Source organism: Anomalospiza imberbis, chromosome 22, assembly GCF_031753505.1.
Source record: "Anomalospiza imberbis isolate Cuckoo-Finch-1a 21T00152 chromosome 22, ASM3175350v1, whole genome shotgun sequence".
Lineage (NCBI taxonomy): Eukaryota > Metazoa > Chordata > Aves > Passeriformes > Viduidae > Anomalospiza > Anomalospiza imberbis.
In genome coordinates this window covers 7314096-7333483 of record NC_089702.1, presented here as the reverse complement: position 1 = coordinate 7333483, position 19388 = coordinate 7314096, and the positions used below count along the sequence as shown (strand labels likewise).

Below are 19388 nucleotides of genomic sequence, written 5' to 3'. Positions count from 1 at the left end.
CCCCGCCCGGCGCTGAGGAGCCCCCGGGACCGCGAGCCGGAGGCGCGAGCAGGGCAGAGCGCGGGCTCCGCGCGGGGCACGCTGGGAACGCGAGTCCTCCCCGCCCCCCTGGACTACAACTCCCGGCGGCCCCCGCGAGCAGAGACCCGGAAGTGTGGGTGCCGCCCCCCCCACACACGGCGGACTACAACTCCCGGCGCGCGGCGAGGCTCTCGCGAGAGGAGGTGGGGGTCTGAGAGCGGAAGCGGCGCGCGGGGGGTGATGGGGGATGTAGGCGGAAGGGGGGAACGGGAGAGGAAGGGGCCGGTGCGGAACCTCGGCACCGGGACGGCACCGGGACCGGTCGCTGTGCCCCTCCCTCGGCTGTCGGGTTCCCCGGCATGTTCCTGGGCCCAACCCTGCAGCAGCGCTCCTACACACAACCCCCAGACCCGCGACCCCCGTCCCACTCAGCACCCCCCCACCCCAGCACCGGCACCGCGGCCACACCGGGGCCGGTCCCTGCTGTCCCCGGACCCACCCACCGGCCCCCCCCCCCGTCCGGTGCTCCCCCCGACCCCCGTTCAAGCCCCCGTGACCCTCCCCAGCACCGGCACCGGTCACTGCCCGGGGGCTGCCGCTGTGCCCGGACCATGGTCCCGATCTCCGCTCCGGTGTCCCCCCGCGACTCCCCGGTCCCGCCCCTCCCCGACCCCCCAAGCCTCACCCCCGGGGTTTTTACTCAAATTCCTTTATTTTCGTTCATCACGCGCGACCCCCGGGGCCGGGGGCGATCCCTGAGCGGGGGTTCCCCTTCCCCCCCCCCCCCCAACCCGGGCAACCCCCGAAAAAACCGGGAGAAACACCCCAGAAAGGGATCCCGGGGCCGCCCCCGACCTCAGGGGAGGGGGGACACCCCCAAACCTTCACTCAGCAGGGAATGGGGAGACCTGAAAATGAGTCTGGGGTCCTTCAGAAATCCCACCTGACCCCGTCTGGCAGCCCCGGGTGGGGATCAGGGACCCCCCCCAGGGATTTGGGGAGCACCTTCAGTGAGCGGTGGTGGGGGGGGGAGGAAGAAGAAAACGATGGGAGGGGGATCCCCGGGGGGAGAGGGGCGGTCTCCGCTGCCCCCTCCCCACCTGGGTGTGCTCAGGCTCTGCCCCCCCCACCCCCCAAAAAAAAAAAAAAACCATAAAACCAAACCGGGGAGAGGACAAAAGGCGCTGAGACCCCCAACCCCCACCCTAACCCGGTGGGGTGGGGGGGATCCTTCATATCCAATGTGAGCCCCCCGAGATGGGGGGGGTCCCGGGGTGGGGGTCCCCTACGTCCGCTGGGCATCGGCCTTGGCGAAGAGGCGGCTGTGCCAATAATCGGGGTTGTCGAAGGCGCAGTCCGAGGCTTCCAAGCTCCGCAGGGGCTTCATGCCGGGCGCGGGGGGCCCGCGGCAGCCGGGGCAGCGCGGCCGCAGCACCGCCTCCATCTCCTCGTAGCCCTGCTCGTCCTCCCGGGGGGTGGCGGGGGTGTCCCCCGCTCTCATATCGGTGTAGCCGTCGTGCCTGGGGGGTCCCGGGATGGATGCGGGGGGCTCGGTGCCCAGCGAGCGGCTGAGCCGCGGTTGTTTGTTCATGTATTCGTAGTCTTCTTCTTCCTCTTCGTCTTCATCCCGCGGGCCCCCCCGGCCTTGGGGGGCACCCGGGGGTCCCCCCGGGTCTGAGCCCACCTCCATGTATTCGTAGCCCAGCTCTTCCAGCGAGGCCGGCCGGGGTTGGGGGGCTCCCCTCGGCCGCCGGTTCATGTACTCGTACTCCTCCTCCTCCTCCGGCTCCGGTACCGAGCCCGCGGCGGGGTCTGCATCTGCCGGGGAGGGGGTTCAGACACCGGCCGGGGTCCCCCCGGGGTGCCCGCAGGACCCTCGGTTTGGGGGGGGAGAGGGGGGCTCACCTGGGGTCAGCCCAGCCCGAAATCCTAAAAGAGCATCCCCAAAATGATCCCCCCCAGCCTGGAGCCCAAACCCCAAAAACAGGGGATGGACCCCCCCAGAGCCACAGGAACCCCCCAAACTCTGCAGGATGGGACCCCCACCCCAAAAACAGGGGATGGACCCCCCCCCAGAGCCACAGGAACCCCCCAAACTCTGCGGGATGGGACCCCCACCCCAAAAACAGGGGATGGACCCCCCCCAGAGCCACAGGAACCCCCCAAACCCTGCGGGATGGGACCCCCACCCCAAAAACAGGGGATGGACCCCCCCCCCCCAGAGCCACAGGAACCCCCCAAACCCTGCGGGATGGGACCCCCACCCCAAAAACAGGGGATGGACCCCCCCCAGAGCCACAGGAACCCCCCAAACTCTGCGGGATGGGACCCCCACCCCAAAAACAGGGGATGGACCCCCACAGAGCCACAGGAACCCCCCAAACCCTGCGGGATGGGACCCCCACCCCAAAAACAGGGGACGGCCCCCCCCCAGAGCCACAGGAACCCCCCAAACTCTGCGGGATGCGACCCCCCACCCCAAAAACAGGGAATGGACCCCCCCCCAGAGCCACAGGAACCCCTCAAACTCTGCGGGATGGGACCCCCACCCCAAAAACAGGGGATGGACCCCCCCCCAGAGCCACAGGAACCCCCCAAACTCTGCGGGATGGGACCCCCCACCCCAAAAACAGGGAATGGACCCCCCCCAGAGCCACAGGACCCCCCCCAAACCCTGCAGGATGGGACCCCCACCCCAAAAACAGGGGATGGACCCCCCCAGAGCCACAGGAACCCCTCCCAAACCCTGCAGGATGGGACCCCCCACCCCAAAAACATGGGATGGATTCCCCCCCCAGAGCCGCAGGAACCCCCCAAACTCTGCAGGATGGGACCCCCCACCCCAAAACCAGGGGATGGACCCCTCCCCAGCCATAGGAGACCTCAAACCCTGCTGGGATGGGACCCCCCCAGACCCGATCGAGTGGGACAGAACCCCCCCTTCCCCAAGACCCCCACGGATGGGGGGAGCCCCAAAACCCGATCCAATGGGATGGAACCCCCTGTCCCCAAAACCCTCACGGACAGGGTGAGCCCCAAAACCCAATCCAATGGGATGGAACCCCCTGTCCCCAAAACCCTCACGGACAGGGGGAGCCCCCAGCCCCAATCCAGTGCGATGGGACCCCCCGCCCCATGCAAAGGACCCCCATGGACAGGGGGAGCCCCAAAACCCGATCCAATGGGATGGAACCCCCCCCTCCCCAAAACCCTCACGGACAGGGTGAGCCCCAAAACCCGATCCAATGAGCTGGAACCCCCTGTCCCCAAGACCCCCAGCCCCGATGCAGCGGGGTGGGACCCCCACAAGGACACCCCCTCACCGCGGAGGGCGCAGTTGGGGGTGACGTAGCCGTTGGGGTCCTCCTCGCTGCCCTCGGAGCTGGGGGGCGGGGGGGGGAAGCTCTCCCGCTGGGACAGGTAGGCGCTGTCCCCCCGCGAGCGGAGGCTGCGGCACAGGCTCCCGGCCAGGGACCCCCCCTCCAGCTCCAGCTCCGAGGCGGTGCCGCGACCCTCGGACGACTCCGACACCGTCCGGCCCAGCGACTCCTGACGGCTCCGCCGCAGCGGCCGCGACCCCCCCGGCCTGGGGACAGCGTGGGGGGGACAGCGGGAGTGAGGGGGGACACCCCAAACCCGCCCCGGGACCCCAAACCTGCTCCGGGACCCCAAACCCGCCCCGGGACCCCAAACCTGCTCCAGGAACCCAAACCTGCTCCGGGACCCAAATGTGCTCCAGGAACCCAAACCCGCCCCGGGACCCCAAACGTGCTCCGGGACCCCAAATGTGCTCCGGGAACCCAAACCCGCTCCGGGACCTCAAACCCGCTCCGGGACCCCAAACCTGCTCTGGGACCCCAAACCCGCTCCAGGACCCCAAACCTGCTCTGGGACCCCAAACCTGCTCTGGGACCCCAAACTTGCTCTGGGACCTCAAACTCACCCCGGGGACCCCAAACCTGCTCCGGGACCTCAAACTCACCCCAGGACCCCAAACCCGCTCTGGGACCCCAAACCTGCTCCGGGAACCCAAACCTGCTCTGGGACCCCAAACCTGCTCTGGGACCCCAAACTTGCTCTGGGACCTCAAACTCACCCCGGGGACCCCAAACCCGCTCTGGGACCCCAAACGTGCTCCGGGAACCCAAACGTGCTCTGGGACCCCAAACCCGCTCCAGGACCCCAAACCTGCTCTGGGACCCCAAACTTGCTCTGGGACCCCAAACTTGCTCTGGGACCTCAAACTCACCCCGGGGACCCCAAACCTGCTCCGGGACCTCAAACTCACCCCAGGACCCCAAACCCGCTCTGGGACCCCAAACCTGCTCCGGGAACCCAAACCTGCTCTGGGACCCCAAACCTGCTCTGGGACCCCAAACTTGCTCTGGGACCTCAAACTCACCCCGGGGACCCCAAACCCGCTCTGGGACCCCAAACGTGCTCCGGGAACCCAAACGTGCTCTGGGACCCCAAACCCGCTCCAGGACCCCAAACCTGCTCTGGGACCCCAAACTTGCTCTGGGACCCCAAACTTGCTCTGGGACCTCAAACTCACCCCGGGGACCCCAAACCTGCTCCGGGACCTCAAACTCACCCCAGGACCCCAAACCCGCTCTGGGACCCCAAACCTGCTCCGGGAACCCAAACCTGCTCTGGGACCCCAAACCTGCTCTGGGACCCCAAACTTGCTCTGGGACCTCAAACTCACCCCGGGGACCCCAAACCCGCTCTGGGACCCCAAACGTGCTCCGGGAACCCAAACGTGCTCTGGGACCCCAAACCCGCTCCAGGACCCCAAACCTGCTCTGGGACCCCAAACTTGCTCTGGGACCCCAAACTTGCTCTGGGACCTCAAACTCACCCCGGGGACCCCAAACCTGCTCCGGGACCTCAAACTCACCCCAGGACCCCAAACCCGCTCTGGGACCCCAAACCTGCTCCGGGAACCCAAACCTGCTCTGGGACCCCAAACGTGCTCCGGGACCCCAAACATGCTCTGGGACCCCAAACCTGCCCCGGGACCCAAACCTGCTCCAGGACCCCAAACCCGCCCTGGGACCCCAAACCCGCTCCGGGACCCCAAACCCGCTCCGGGACCCCAAACCTGCTCTGGGACCTCAAACTCACCCCGGGACCCCAAACCTGCTCTGGGACCTCAAACCCGCCCCAGGACCCCACACCTGCCCCAGTACCCCCCGGCCTGGGGACAGCGTTGGGGGAGGACACTGGGAGTGAGGGGAGACACCCCAAACCCGCCCCGGGACCCCAAACCTGCTCCGGGACCCCAAACCAGCCCCGGGACCCCAAACCTGCCCCAGGACCCCCCGGCCTGGGGACAGCGCGGGGGGGACAGCGGGAGTGAGGGGGGACACCCCAAACCCGCTCCAGGACCCCAAACCTGCTCTGGGACCCCAAACCTGCCCCGGGACCCCAAACCTGCTCTGGGACCTCAAACTCACGCCAGGACCCCAAACCCGCCCCGGGACCCCCCACCATGGGGACACCGGTAGTAGAGGGGGGAGACGCCAACAAGACCCCAATCCCGTCCTAGGGACACGGGGGGTCGTGGGGAAGACCCCAACCCTGCCACCTCCCACTCCCCTGGGACCCCCCACCCTGAGGGACAGGGAGGTGAGTGGGGGACCCCTGCGGACCCCAACCCCCCCTCCTTGGGGACACGGGGTTAAGGGGGGACCCCTGCGCACCCCACTCCCCCCCTTCCTGCCACACCTCACGGCCACCTCTTCCTGTCCCCTTGTCACCCCTTGTGTCCTCACCCTGGCAGCCCCCTCGAGCCCCCCCAGAGGCCCCCGAGCCCCCCGGTACCTGTCGGGGGCAGCCCAGGCCGGGCTGGTTCATGGGGATGTACCCGGCGGGGGCGCTCAGCAGGCTGGGGCTCTGCGGGGACACGGCGGGGCTGGCACCGAGGGGACACCGCGGGGACACCGCGGGGACACCGCGGGGACACCGCGGGGACAGGGACGCCCCCTCTGCTGCGGAAATTGGGGGGGGGGGGCGGCAGGGCGGGGAGGGGGAAATGGGGGGAACAGCGCAGGGGGCGATTCCCCCTTTCTCTTGATCCCCCCAATCCCCCCCGATCCCCGGATTCCCGCGATCCTCCCTGATCCCCCCAGTTCCCCCAATCCCCTGATCCCCCCTATCCTCGATCCCCCCGCTTCCCCGCGATCTCCTCAATCCCCCTTTCTGCCTATCCCCCCCGATTCCCCCGATCCCCCCAATCCCCTCGATCCCCCAATCCCCGGATTCCCGCGATCCTCCCCGATCCCCCCAATCCCCCCCAATCCCCCCCGATCCCCCCGATCCCCCAATTCCCCCAATCCCCCAATCACCGGATTCCCGCGATCCGCCCCGATGCCCCCCGATCCCCCCAATCCCCCCAATTCCCCCAATCCCCCCTATCCTCGATCCCCCCGCTCCCCCGCGATCTCCTCAATCCCCCTTTCCGCCTATCCCCCCCGATTCCCCCGATCTCCCCAATCCCCCCGATCCCCCAATTCCCCCAATCCCCCCCGATCCCCCAATCCCCGGATTCCCCCGATCCCCCCAATCCCCCCGATCCCCCAATTCCCCCAATCCCCCCTATCCTCGATCCCCCCCGATCCTCCCAATCCCCCTTTCCTCCAACCCCCCCCCCCATTCCCCCATTCCCCCCCGATCCTCGATCCCCCCCAGCCCCCGCGGGGGTCCCGGGGGTCTCACCCGGGCACAGCTGCCCCGCGGGCGCTGCGGGCACAGCCCGGGGGCGAGGCCGAAGGCCACGTCCAGCTCCTCCTCCTCCTCCTCCTCCAGCTCCAGCGTCTCCACCTCGTCCAGCTCCTTGTCACTGAGGGTGGGGGGCTCGGCGGGGGGCGCGGCCCCGCTCTCCTGCTGCGGGGGGGCAGCGCCTCAGGGATGGGGTCTGGGGGTACTGGGGGGTCTAAGGGGGTGGTTTGGGGGCTCACCTTGATGACCAGGTAGCTCTGGGGGGTTTGGGGGGGCTCACCTTGATGAACAGGTATCTTGGGGGGGTCGGGGGGGTTTGGGGGGCTCACCTTGATGATGAGGTAGCTCAGAAGGGGGTCTGGGGAGGTTGGGGGGGGTCTGGGGGGCTCACCTTGATTACCAGGTAGCTCGAGGGGGTTCTGGGGGGAGGTTGGGGGGTTTGGGGGGCTCACCTTGATGACCAGGTAGCTCTGGGGGGGTCGGGGGGGGCTCACCTTGATGACCAGGTAGCGCGGCGGGTCCCGGGCCATGCGGGTGAACTCGTTGGCCAGCTCCTTGAAGGTGGGGCGGATGTTCTCATCGATCATCCAGCCTGGCAGTGACAGGGGACACGGTCACGGGGTGGGGACACGGCCGCGGCGTGGCGACACGGCCAGGACACAGCCTCGGACAGGACCAGAACATGGCTCTGGGGACAGGGACATGGCCAGGACACAGCCTGGGACGGGGACATGGCCAGGACACGGTTCTGGGGATGGGGACATGGCAGGGACCTAGTCACAGGGGTGAGGACACGGCCAGGACACAGCCTGGGACAGGACCAGGACATGGCTCTGGGGACAGGGACACAGCCAGGACCCTGCCTGGGGACAGGACTAGGACATGGCCCCGGGAATGGGGACGTGGCAGGGACCTGATCACAGGGGTGGGGACATGGCCAGGACACAGCCTGGGACAGGACCAGGACATGGCTCTGGGGACAGGGACATGGCCAGGACACGGCTCTGGGGATGGGGACATGGCAGGGACCTGATCACAGGGGTGAGGACACGGCCAGGTCACAGACTGGGGACAGGACCAGGACCAGGACATGGCCCTGGGAATGGGGACGTGGCAGGGACCTGGTCACAGGGGTGGGGACACGGCCAGGACCCTGCCTGGGGACAAGGACACGGCCAGGACCCACCCTGGGGATGGGGACAGGGGTGAGGACAGGAGCAGGACCCCGTCCAGGGCTGGGGACAGTTCTGGGGACAGCTCTGGGGACTCTGCCTAGCCCTGGGGACAGCAGCAGGACCCTCTAGGGAACGGGGACAGCTCTGGGGACTCTGTCCTGCTCTTGGGACCCCGACTCTGGGGACCTCGCTCTGCTCTGGGGACAGCCCTGGTGACACCCTTGGGGACAGCGTGGGGACAGCCTGGTGATACCCCTGGGGACAGCTCTGGTGACATCCCTGGGGACAGCCTGGGGACAGCTCTGGGGACACCCTGGGGACACCCTGGGGACATCCCTGGGGACACCCTGGGGACAGCTCTGGGGACATCCCTGGGGACACCCTGGGGACAGCTCTGGGGACAGCCTGGTGAAAGCCTGCGGACAGCCTGAGGACAGCCCTGGGACATCCCTGGTGCCACCCCCGGTGCCACCCCTGGCGCCACCCTCGTTGCCAGCCCGGTGCCACCCCCGGTGCCACCCCCGGTGCCAGCCCGGGACCGGCCGTGCCGCGCTGCTCACATTTCACCATCACCATGTAGACGTCGATGGTGCAGATGTGCGGCTGCGAGAGCCGCTCGCCCTTCTCCAGCAGATCGGGCACCTCGGCCAGGCGGATCCCGGCGTACGGCTCGGCCCCGAACGTCATCATCTCCCACAGCGTCACCCCTGGCACCGGGACACCCCGGTGGGGACAGCCCGTGAGGCACGGGGACACCGGGGACAGCAGGGACAGCAGGGACAGCCCGTGAGCCGCGGGGACACCGGGGACAGCGGGGGATAGCAGGGACAGCCCGTGAGGCACGGGGACACCGGGGACAGCAGGGATAGCAGGGACAGCCCGTGAGCCGCGGGGACAGCGGGGACAGCAGGGGACACCGGGGGTGCATGGCTCGGCCCCGAATGTCATCATCTGCCACAGCGTCACACCTGGCACCGGGACACCCCGGTGGGGACAGCGGGGACAGCCCGTGAGCCACGGGGACACCGGGGACAACAGGGACAGCCCCTGAGCCACGGGGACACCGGGGACAGCAGGGACAGCCCGTGAGCCACGGGGACACCGGGGACAGCAGGGGACAGCCCCTGAGCCACGGGGACACCGGGGACAGCAGGGACAGCCCGTGAGCCACGGGGACACCGGGGACAGCAGGGGACAGCCCCTGAGCCACGGGGACACCGGGGACAACAGGGACAGCCCCTGAGCCACGGGGACACCGGGGACAGCAGGGACAGCCCGTGAGCCACGGGGACACCGGGGACAGCAGGGGACAGCCCGTGAGCCACGGGGACACCGGGGACAGCAGGGGACAGCCCCTGAGCCACGGGGACACCGGGGACACCGGGGACAGCAGGGGACAGCCCGTGAGCCACGGGGACACCAGGGGACACCAGTGACAGTGGGGGACAGCAGGGGACACCGGGAGACACTGAGGGACAGTAGGGGACAGCAGGGGACACCAGGGACAGAAGGGTCAGCAGGGGACACTGCCGGATAGCAGGGGACACTGGGGACATGGGGGGACAGCAGTGAACACTGGGGACACCGGGGACATGGGGGACAGTAGGGGACAGCGGGGAACAGCGGAGGATAGCAGGGACACAGAGGACACTGGGGACATCAGGGACAGCAGGGACACCGGGGGACACTGGGGGACAGCAGGGGACACTGGGGTACAGCAGGGGACACCAGGGACAGCAGGGACACCGGGGGACACCAGGGACAGCAGGGACACCGGGGGACAGCGGGCTGGGCTCACCGTAGCTCCAGACGTCGCTCTGGTGCGTGTACTTGCCGAAGTGGATGCTCTCCAGCGCCATCCACTTGATGGGCGTCTGCGGGAGAAGGGGACATGGGGACATGGGGACAGTGGGGGACATGGGGACATGGCACATGGGGACATGGGGACAATGCAGGGACATGGGGATGTGGGGACAATGGGGGACATGGGGACGTGGGGCAGGGTGACATTGGGATATGGGGACATGGCAAATGGGGACATGGTGACAATGCAGGGACATGGGGATGTGGGGACAATGGGGGACATGGGGACGTGGGGACAGTGGGGGACAGTGAGGGACATGGGGACAACAGGGGACATGGGGACAATGTGGGGACATGGGGACAACGTGGGGACATGGGGACATGGGGCAGGGTGACATTGGGATATGGGGACATGGCACATGGGGACATGGGGACAACACAGGGATATGGGGACATGGGGACAACGCAGGGACATGGGGACATGGGGACAGTGGGGGACATGGGGACATGGGGACAACGCAGGGACATGGGGACATGGGGCAGGGTGACATTGGGAATTGGGGACATGGCACATGGGGACATGGGGACAACACAGGGATACGGGGACATGGGGACAACGCAGGGACATGGGGACAACGTGGGACATGGGGACAACGCAGGGACATGGGGACAACAGGGGACATGGGTCAGAGTGACATTGGGATATGGGGACATGGCACGTGGGGACATGGGGACAACACAGGGATACGGGGACATGAGGACAACGCAGGGACATGGGGACATGGGGACACTGGGGGACATGGGGACAGTGGGGGACATGGGGACAACGCAGGGACATGGGGACAACAGGGGACATGGGTCAGGGTGACATTGGGATATGGGGACATGGCACATGGGGACATGGGGACAACGTGGGACATGGGGGGGTGCACAGGGGGGCCTGGAGGTGCAGGACAGAGGGGATGGGATCTGGGGATTTGGGGATTTGGGGGCGAATTTGTGGATGGGATTTGGGGGCCAGGGTGGGTGACACGCAGGGAAGGGATCTGCGGGGTCCTGGAGGTTCAGGACAGGTGACACTGGGGGTGGGGACGTCCCCGGGTGCGGGGGACATGCAGGAGATGGCATTTGGGGGGTGCCAGGGGCACAGAGTGGTGGCACAGAGGGAATGGGACATCTCAGGGCACTGGGGACACAGAGGGGAGGGGATTTGGGGTGTCCCAGGGGAGCAGCACGGGTGACACCGATGGCATTTGGGGTGACACGAGTGCCATTTGGGGTGACATGAGTGCTACTGGGGGGTCCCAGAGCGGGTGACGGGTGACAGGGATGACATTTAGCTGTTACCCCAATGCCATCTGCTGTGCCCCTGCTGCCATTTGGGTGTGACATGGGTGCCATTTATCTGTGCCCCGATGCCATCTGCTGTGCCCCGATGCCATCTGCTGTGACCCCCATGCCATTTTGGGGGTGACACCGATGCCATTTCTCTGTGCCCCCAATGCCACTGGGGGGTCCCGTCCCAGAGTCGGTGACAGGGATGGCATTTGGGGGTGCCCCCGCTGCCATTTGTGTGGGACATGGGTGCCATCTGCTGTGCCCTGATGCCATTTTGGGGGTGACACCGATGCCATTTATCTGTGCCCCAATGCCATCTGCTGTGCCCCTGATGCCATCTGCTGTGACCCCAATGCCATTTTGGGGGTGACACCGATGCCATTTATCTGTGCCCCAATGCCATCTGCTGTGCCCCTGATGCCATTTTGGGGGTGACACCGATGCCATTTCTCTGTGCCCCAATGCCATCTGCTGTGCCTCAATGCCATCTCCTGATGGTGACAATGCCATCTCCTGTCACCATCAATGTCAACCCCGATGCCATTTTGGGGGTGACACCAATGCCATTTCTCTGTGCCCCAATGCCATCTGCTGTGCCCTGATGCCATTTTGGGGGTGACAGGGATGCCATTTCTCTGTGCCCCAATGCCATCTGCTGTGACCCCAATGCCATCTGCTGTGCCTCAATGCCATCTGCCGTGCCCTGATGCCATTTTGGGGGTGACACCGACGCCATTTCTCTGTGCCCCAATGCCATCTGCCGTGCCCTGATGCCATCTGCTGTGCCCCGATGCCATTTTGGGGGGTGACACCGACGCCATTTCTCTGTGCCCCAATGCCATCTGCCGTGCCCCCGATGCCATTTTGGGGGTGACCCCGATGCCATTTCTCTGTGCCCCAATGCCATCTGCTGTGACCCCAATGCCATCTGCTGTGCCCTGATACCATTTTGGGGGTGTCACCAATGCCATTTCTCTGTGCCCCAATGCCATCTGCTGTGACCCCAATGCCATCTGCCATGCCCTGATGCCATTTTGGGGGTGACACCGATGCCATTTCTCTGTGCCCCAATGCCATCTGCCGTGCCCCCGATGCCACCGGGGGCGTGCCACCCACCTTGAGCTCGTTGTAGAAGTACTTCTTGTCGTCGGGGTAGAGCAGGTCGGCGATGCCGAAGTCGGCCACCTGCGCCTGGCTGGGCGACTTGAGCAGCACGTTGCGCGCCGCCAGGTTGCGGTGCACCATGCGGTGCTCCTCCAGGTAGTACATGCCCTGAAAAACGTGAGGTTTGGGCTTTTTTTTTTTATTAAAAAAAAGAATATTACGCGGTTATGGATATTCTCAGTTCAGTCAGAGAGGGAGAGAGAGGTTTTTCCAACCAGGCGAGAGCCTGAGAAACAGCTGGGAAAGGATGTAGGTAATTCTCTAATCTCCTTTGCTGTTCACATTTCTTTTAGATGGGGTGGTGTGAGATGTTTTTATTCTAAGACCAATGAAGTGAATCCCCACGACGTTCCCTATAAACAGAGCGGTGCATTTGAAATAAATCACTTTCATTCCTTGCCTTCTAACTTGGAGTCCCTCTGTTCCCGTCCCGCTCTGCAGCGCCGTGTGGTAAGTATATTTCTCTTTCTTTTAGGATTTTTTTTTTATACAGGTGTACAGAGAGAAAGAAAGAGAAAACAATTTTTATTTCTGCTTCTTGGTTTGTTTTATTTTTTTTTTTTAATGTGGAATGGGCTTGGAGAATCGATTACCCAGGGTGATTGCTTGATTGGATCCTGGTGAGGATAGTTTAAGTCTGGGGTTTAGGTCTGGTTTAATCGGATCCACCCGTGTCTAAACTCTGAGTTGTGAATAGTTAGATATGGTAGCCAGAAAAAGTAACATGCAGTTTTTAGTATCCTCCTTTCTATAGTATATAAATGGATTTTAGCGTAGTTATAATAAAAAAATCTTTCAGCCCCCTGAACTGAATCAAACATCATCGTTCTTCCCATCGAGTTCACTACATTTTACAATAATATTTGTATATATTTGAATCAATCATCGTTCTTCCCATCGAGTTCACTACATTTTACAATAATATTTGTATATATTTGAATCAATCATCGTTCTTCCCACTGAGTTCACCTACATTTTACAATAATATTATATTTGTATATATTTTTAAAGTATTATATTAAATTTTATAAAATATTATATTGTTTTATATATTATTTTATAATATATAGTGTTATTATATATATATAATTATATTATATAATTTCATATTTATTTTATTATACGTATATTAATATATATAAACACACAAATATACAAATATATTATATTAGTATATTATAGTAACAAATATTATATTTGAGCTATTATATTTATAATTTTATATTATATAGAACATTCTCTTATTTTATACTATCATATATAACAAATATTATATTTATTACATTCTATTTATAATTGCATATATTATATATATTACTTATATTAATTTTATAATATATGCATTTTATATGTTATAATTATATATAATGATATATGTTAACATATTTTAATATATTTCCATAAAAACATTAATATAGTAATATAATATCATATCATATCATATCATATCAATCATATAATATATAATCTACATATCATATCACATTATATTATATTATATTATATTATATTACATTACATTATATTATATTATATTATATTACATTATATTTATTACATATTATATTATATTATATTATATTATATTATGTTATGTTATGTTATATTATATTATATTATATTATATAAATTACATTATATTATATTATAATTCATGTCAATAAACTAAGGAACCACCCCAAAACCCTTCACCCTCAGTTTTTAGGATGGCAGGAACAGGCAGGAGCCCCCCAAAACCCTCATCCCCGTGTGACCTCTCATCTTTTGGGACAGTAGGAGGGCACAGAGCCCCACAAAACTCTTATCCCCCATCCCTTTTCCCTTATCCCGTATCCCCGTGGGACCTGTCAGCTTTTGGGACGGAAGGAATGTGGCGTTCCGTTCTTAAATCCGGGATGCCACAAAGGAACAGGCAGGAGCCCCCAAAACCCTTATGGCGTATCCCTGTGTGACCCGTCAGCTTTTGGGGTGGAAGGTACAGGCAGGAGCCCCCCAAAACCCTCATCCCTTTTCCCTTATCCCGTATCCCTTATTCCTGTGTGACCCGTCAGCTTTTGGGGCGGAAGGAGGGCGCAGAGCCCCCCAGAACCCTCATCCCTTTTCCCCTATCCCATATCCCCGTGTGACCCATCAGATTTTGGGATGGAAGGTACAGGCAGGAGCCCCCCAAAACCCTCATCCCTTTTCCCTTTTCCCCTATCCCTTATTCCTGTGTGACCCGTCAGCTTTTGTGGTGGAAGGAGGGTGCGGAGCCCCCCAAAACCCTCATCCCTTTTCCCTTACCCGTATCCCCATGTGACCCGTCAGCTTTTGGGGCAGAAGGAGGGCGCGGAGCCCCCCAGAACCCTCATCCCTTTTCCCTTTTCCCCTATCCCTTATTCCTGTGTGACCCATCAGCTTTTGGGACAGAAGGTACAAGCAGGAGCCCCCCAAAACCCTCATCCCTTTTCCCTTATCCCGTATTCCTGTGTGACCGTCAGCTTTTAGGGCGGAAGGAGGGCGCGGAGCCCCGGCACTGACCTTGGCCACCTGCACGCACCAGTTGAGCAGCAGCTGGGGGCCGATGGAGCCGCGGTTCTTGCGCACGTAGTCGAGCAGCGAGCCCAGCGGCAGCAGCTGCGTCACCAGCTGCAGCTGCGGGCCCGGGCAGATCCCCAGCAGCCGCACGATGTACGAGTGGTCCAGGCTGCCGATGGCCAGCATGTGCTGGGGGGACAGCGTCAGCACCCGCTGTGTCCCCAGAGTGTCCCCAAATCCCCCCGGCTTCGGTGGGACAGCGTCAGCACCCGCTGTGTCCCCGCAGTGTCCCCAAATCCCCCCGGCTTCGGTGGGACAGCGTCAGCACCCGCTGTGTCCCCAGAGTGTCCCCAAATCCCCCTGGCTTCGGTGGGACAGCGTCAGCACCCGCTGTGTCCCTGCAGTGTCCCCAAATCCCCCCGGCTTCGGTGGGACACTGCAGCAACCCTGCAGTGTCCCCAGAGTGTCCCCAAATCCCCCCGGCTTCGGTGGGACAGCGTCAGCACCCGCTGTGTCCCCGCAGTGTCCCCAGATCCCCCCAGCTTCAGTGGGACAGCGTCAGCACCCCCAGAGTGTCCCCAGAGCACCCCCAGAGTGTCCCCAAACCCCCCCAGCTTTGGTGGGACACTGCAGCAACCCTGCAGTGTCCCCAGAGCAGCCCCAGTGTCCCCAAACCCCCCCGGCTTCGGTGGGACACTGCAGCAACCCTGGAGTGTTTCCAGAGCACCCCCAGAGCACCCCCAAACCTCCCCAGATCCAGGGGGACACCCGGACCACCCCCGGAGCACCCCCTGAACCCCTCCCCTGGCCCCAGAGGGGACCCCCAGAGTCCCCCCAGAGTAGCCCTGGAGCACCCCCAAGACCCCTCCTGGCCCAAGGGGGACCCCCAGAACCCCCCAGAGCAGCCCCAGAGCTGCCCTGGAGCACCCCTAGACCCCCCAGCCCAAGGAGGACCCCCAGAGTCCCCTGCTCCCAGAGGGGAAACCTGGAGTCCCCCCAGAGCATCCCTGGAGCACCCCCAGACCTCCCTCAACCCAAGGGGCACCCCCAGACCCCTCTGGCCCAAGGGGGACCCCCAGAACCCCCCAGAGCTGCCCTGGAGTACCCCCATACCCCTTCTGGCCCCAGAGGGGACCCCCAGAACCCCCTGGCCCCACAGGGGACTCCCAGCATCCCCCCAGAGCAGCCCTGCAGCACCCCCAAGACCCCTCCTGGCCCAAGGGGGACCCCCAGAACTCTCCAAAGCAGCCCCAGAGCACCCCCAGACCCCCCCAGCCCAAGGAGGACCCCCAGAACCCCCCGATCCCCGGCACTCACGTCGGTGACGGCGTGGAAGGATTGCTGCCCGCTCCAGTCCTGGATCACCTTGATGCTCACCGGGATCTTGATGGAATCCCCGTCCGGGATCCAGATCCCCTGCAGGATTGGGATCCACGGGGTCGGATCAATGGGGTCCATCATGGGATTGGTGGGATGGATGGGATTTATGGGATGGATGGGATTTGGGATGGGATCAGTGGGATGGGATGAGATTTATGGGATGGATGCGATTTATGGGATGGATATGATTTATGGGATTTATGGGATGGGATTTATTGGAGAGATGGAATTTATGGGATTGGTGGGATGGGATGGGATTGATGGGACAGGATCAACGGGATGAGATTGATGGGATCAGTGGGACAGGATCAACGGGATGAGATTGATGGGATCAATGGGATGGATCAGTAGGATGGGATCAGTGGGGTGGGATCAATGGGATGGATCAGTGGGATGGGATCAGTGGGATGGGATCGATAGCGTGGGATCAATGGGGTGGGATTGAGGGGATGGCACCTCAGCCCCCTCCCCAAGCCCCCACCTTGTGCACGGTGCCGAAGACGCCGGAGCCCAGGACCTTGAGGCGCTTCAGCTCCGACTCCTTGAAGATGCGGGCCAGGACCTTGTTGGCTTTTTCACTGGGATCCAGTGGCTCCAGGCTCTGCGGGCACACGGCGTGGGAACGGCGACATGGGGACACGGGGTGGGGACAGGGACGGGGACAGGAGCGGGATGGGGATGGAGATGGGATGGGAATGGGGACAGGGATGGAATGGGAACGGGATGGGGACAGGACAGGGACAGGGACGGGGACAGGAGCACAGCAGGATGAGGTTGGAGAGCGACTGGGATGGAAGCAGAGCTGGAGACGGACGGGGCTGGACTGGGACGGGGCTGGCGAGGGCCGGACGCGCCTCTCCCCGGCCAGACACAGGATCCAGCCCCTCCGCGCTGCCCCGGGGCCGCTCCCGTTCCCCCGGGGCCGCTCCCGTTCCCCCGGGGCCGCTCCCGTTCCCCCGGCGCTGACCTCGCCCCGCTCCAGGTAGCGCCGCATCGCCCGTTTCTTCTGGATCTTCTTGCCCCGCCAGTAGAGCAGCGCCAGCAGCACCAGCGAGCACGAGAGGAAAACGGCCCCGACCACCATGACCGCGATCAGCGTCGGGGTCCGCCTGCGGCACCGGGAACGGCACCGGGAACGGGCAGGACCGGGGTGGGAACAGGCAAGGAACGGGGATGGGGATGAGCACAGGGTTAGAGTCCCCACTGCCCCCCCAGGGTCCCTGCATCTCCCGGGATGTCCCTGCAGCCCCCTCAGGGTCCTCACAGGTCCCGGGATGTCCCCGCACCTCCAGGGATGCCCCCACAGTCCCCCCAGGGTCCTCGCACCTCCCGGAATGTCCCCGCAGTCCCCCCGGGATGTCCCCACAGCCCCTCACGGTCTCTGCAGCCCCCCCAGGATATCCCTGCAGCCCACCCCCGGGATGTCCCCGCACCTCCAGGGGTGCCCCCACAGTCCCCCCCGGGATCCCCCGACCCCCCGCGGTACCTGGACACGGGCAGGGCGTCCCCCAGGCAGTCCCGCAGCAGCGGCCCCACACACCTGTGGGGAGGGAAATGGGGCTCAGCCTCTAGGGGACCCCCCAGGGGAGACCCGGGACCCCAACTTGTGCCCCGCGGGGTCCCCAGACCCCTAACATGCCCTGAACGATGGCTCAGGCCCCTCAAGCTGCCCCTCGGGGGGGTCCCCAGACCCCAAAAATGCCACCAGTGAGGTCCTGAGTCCCCCCAGTCCTGCTCCGAATGATGTCCTGGCACCCCCACCCTGCCCCCAGTGACACCCCAGGACCCCCACCCTCCTCCCAAAGAGATTTTGGGACCCCCACCCTGGTCCTGGGAACCCCCACCTTTACCCCAGTGGGGTCCTGAGCCCCCCAAACAGCCTGGAACCCTCACCCTGCCCCCAGTGATACCCCAGGACCCCCACCCTCCTTCCAAAGAGGTTTTGGGACCCCCACCCTGCCCTCCACAGGGTCCCAATGGTGTCCTGAGCCCCCCAAACTGCCCGGCCCCCACCAGTGATACCCCAGGGTTCCCAAAGACGCTCCCCAAAAAGGTTTTGGGACCCCCACCGTGGGGTCCCAGTGAGGTCCTGAGCCCCCCAGCCTGCAAAGGCCCCCCCCCAGTGATACCCCAGGGTTCCCAAAGAGGTTTTGGGACCCCCACCCTGCCCTCCACGGAGTCCCAATGGTGTCCTGAGCCCCCCAAACTGCCCGGCCCCCCACCCAGTGATATCCCAGGGTTCCCAAAGAGGTTTTGGGACCCCCACCCTGCCCCCCACGGGGTCCCAATGGTGTCCTGAGCCCCCCAAACTGCCCAGGCCCCCCAGTGATACCCCAGGGTTCCCAAAGACGCTCCCTAAAGAGGTTTTGGGACCCCCACCGTGGGGTCCCAGTGAGGTCCTGAGCCCCCCAAACTGCCCGCCCCCCCCAGTGATACCCCAGGGTTCCCAAAGAGGTTTTGGGACCCCCACCCTGCCCTCCACGGGGTCCCAATGGTGTCCTGAGCCCCCCAAACTGCCCGCCCTCCCCCAGTGATACCCCAGGGTTCCCAAAGACGCTCCCCAAAGAGGTTTTGGGACCCCCACCCTGCCCTCCACGGGGTCCCAATGGGGTCCTGAGCCCCCCAGGCTGATCGGGCCTCCCCAGCCCCCCCCAGCCCCGCTCCGTGGCGGTGCCGGTGCCCCCCGGGGGGGCGGGCGCACCCCCGGCTGCAGTTCTCGTGGCAGGGCCGGCACTCGCGGCTCCCGTCGGGGAATTTGTAGATGGGGCCGCGCTCGCCCAGGACGCCGTCGGGACATCGCTCCACGCAGTGCGGCCCGTCGCGATAGTGGGCGCAGCGCGTGCAGGTGTCGGCACCCTGCAGGGGGAGGGTGACACGCGTGGGGACACCCGCGGGGGACAGCGGGGGACACCGCGCGGGGCGGCGGCCGGGCCGTACCGAGCCGTTGCAGGTGGCGCCGCCGTCGATGCGCTCGCACTCCGGGTGGCACTCGGAGCATTCGCCGCCCTGCGAGAACTCCCGCGGGTCCCTGCGGGCGCCGGGGATGTCACCGAGCCCGCCTGGCCGTGACAGGGCCACCCCGGCGGCGACAGGGCCACGCCGCGGTCCGCACCGGTGCCCGGCCCACGCTGCGGTGCCCCTGCCAGTGTCGGTCCCACCCTGCGACCCTCCATGCCCACCCCACCCTGGGGGTGATCTCCCACCCCACGACCCCACCCCGGGGGTCTCCGCAGTGCCGGTGCCCCCCCCCGTGTCCCCTCCACGTCC

The 19388-nt window shown here is 63.5% G+C and overlaps 1 protein-coding gene across 1 annotated transcript in view; it reads right to left on the bottom strand.

The window, feature by feature from the left end:
* Positions 1-1291: 1291 nt before the first annotated feature.
* The window catches only part of ERBB3 (erb-b2 receptor tyrosine kinase 3), a 29146-nt gene continuing 11049 nt past the window's right edge, over positions 1292-19388 (bottom strand). Inside the window, exons 14-29 of the mRNA XM_068212527.1 lie at positions 19059-19149; positions 18823-18977; positions 17608-17661; positions 17089-17230; positions 16603-16722; positions 16059-16157; positions 14745-14930; positions 12177-12332; positions 9718-9793; positions 8480-8626; positions 7239-7336; positions 6742-6909; positions 5868-5919; positions 5107-5125; positions 3345-3607; positions 1292-1839 (exon numbers count right to left, since the gene is read on the bottom strand). Coding sequence (XP_068068628.1) covers positions 1307-1839; positions 3345-3607; positions 5107-5125; positions 5868-5919; positions 6742-6909; positions 7239-7336; positions 8480-8626; positions 9718-9793; positions 12177-12332; positions 14745-14930; positions 16059-16157; positions 16603-16722; positions 17089-17230; positions 17608-17661; positions 18823-18977; positions 19059-19149 — 2359 coding nt within the window. The 3' untranslated portion in view covers positions 1292-1306. The remainder of the gene's footprint in view (positions 1840-3344; positions 3608-5106; positions 5126-5867; positions 5920-6741; positions 6910-7238; positions 7337-8479; positions 8627-9717; positions 9794-12176; positions 12333-14744; positions 14931-16058; positions 16158-16602; positions 16723-17088; positions 17231-17607; positions 17662-18822; positions 18978-19058; positions 19150-19388) is intronic.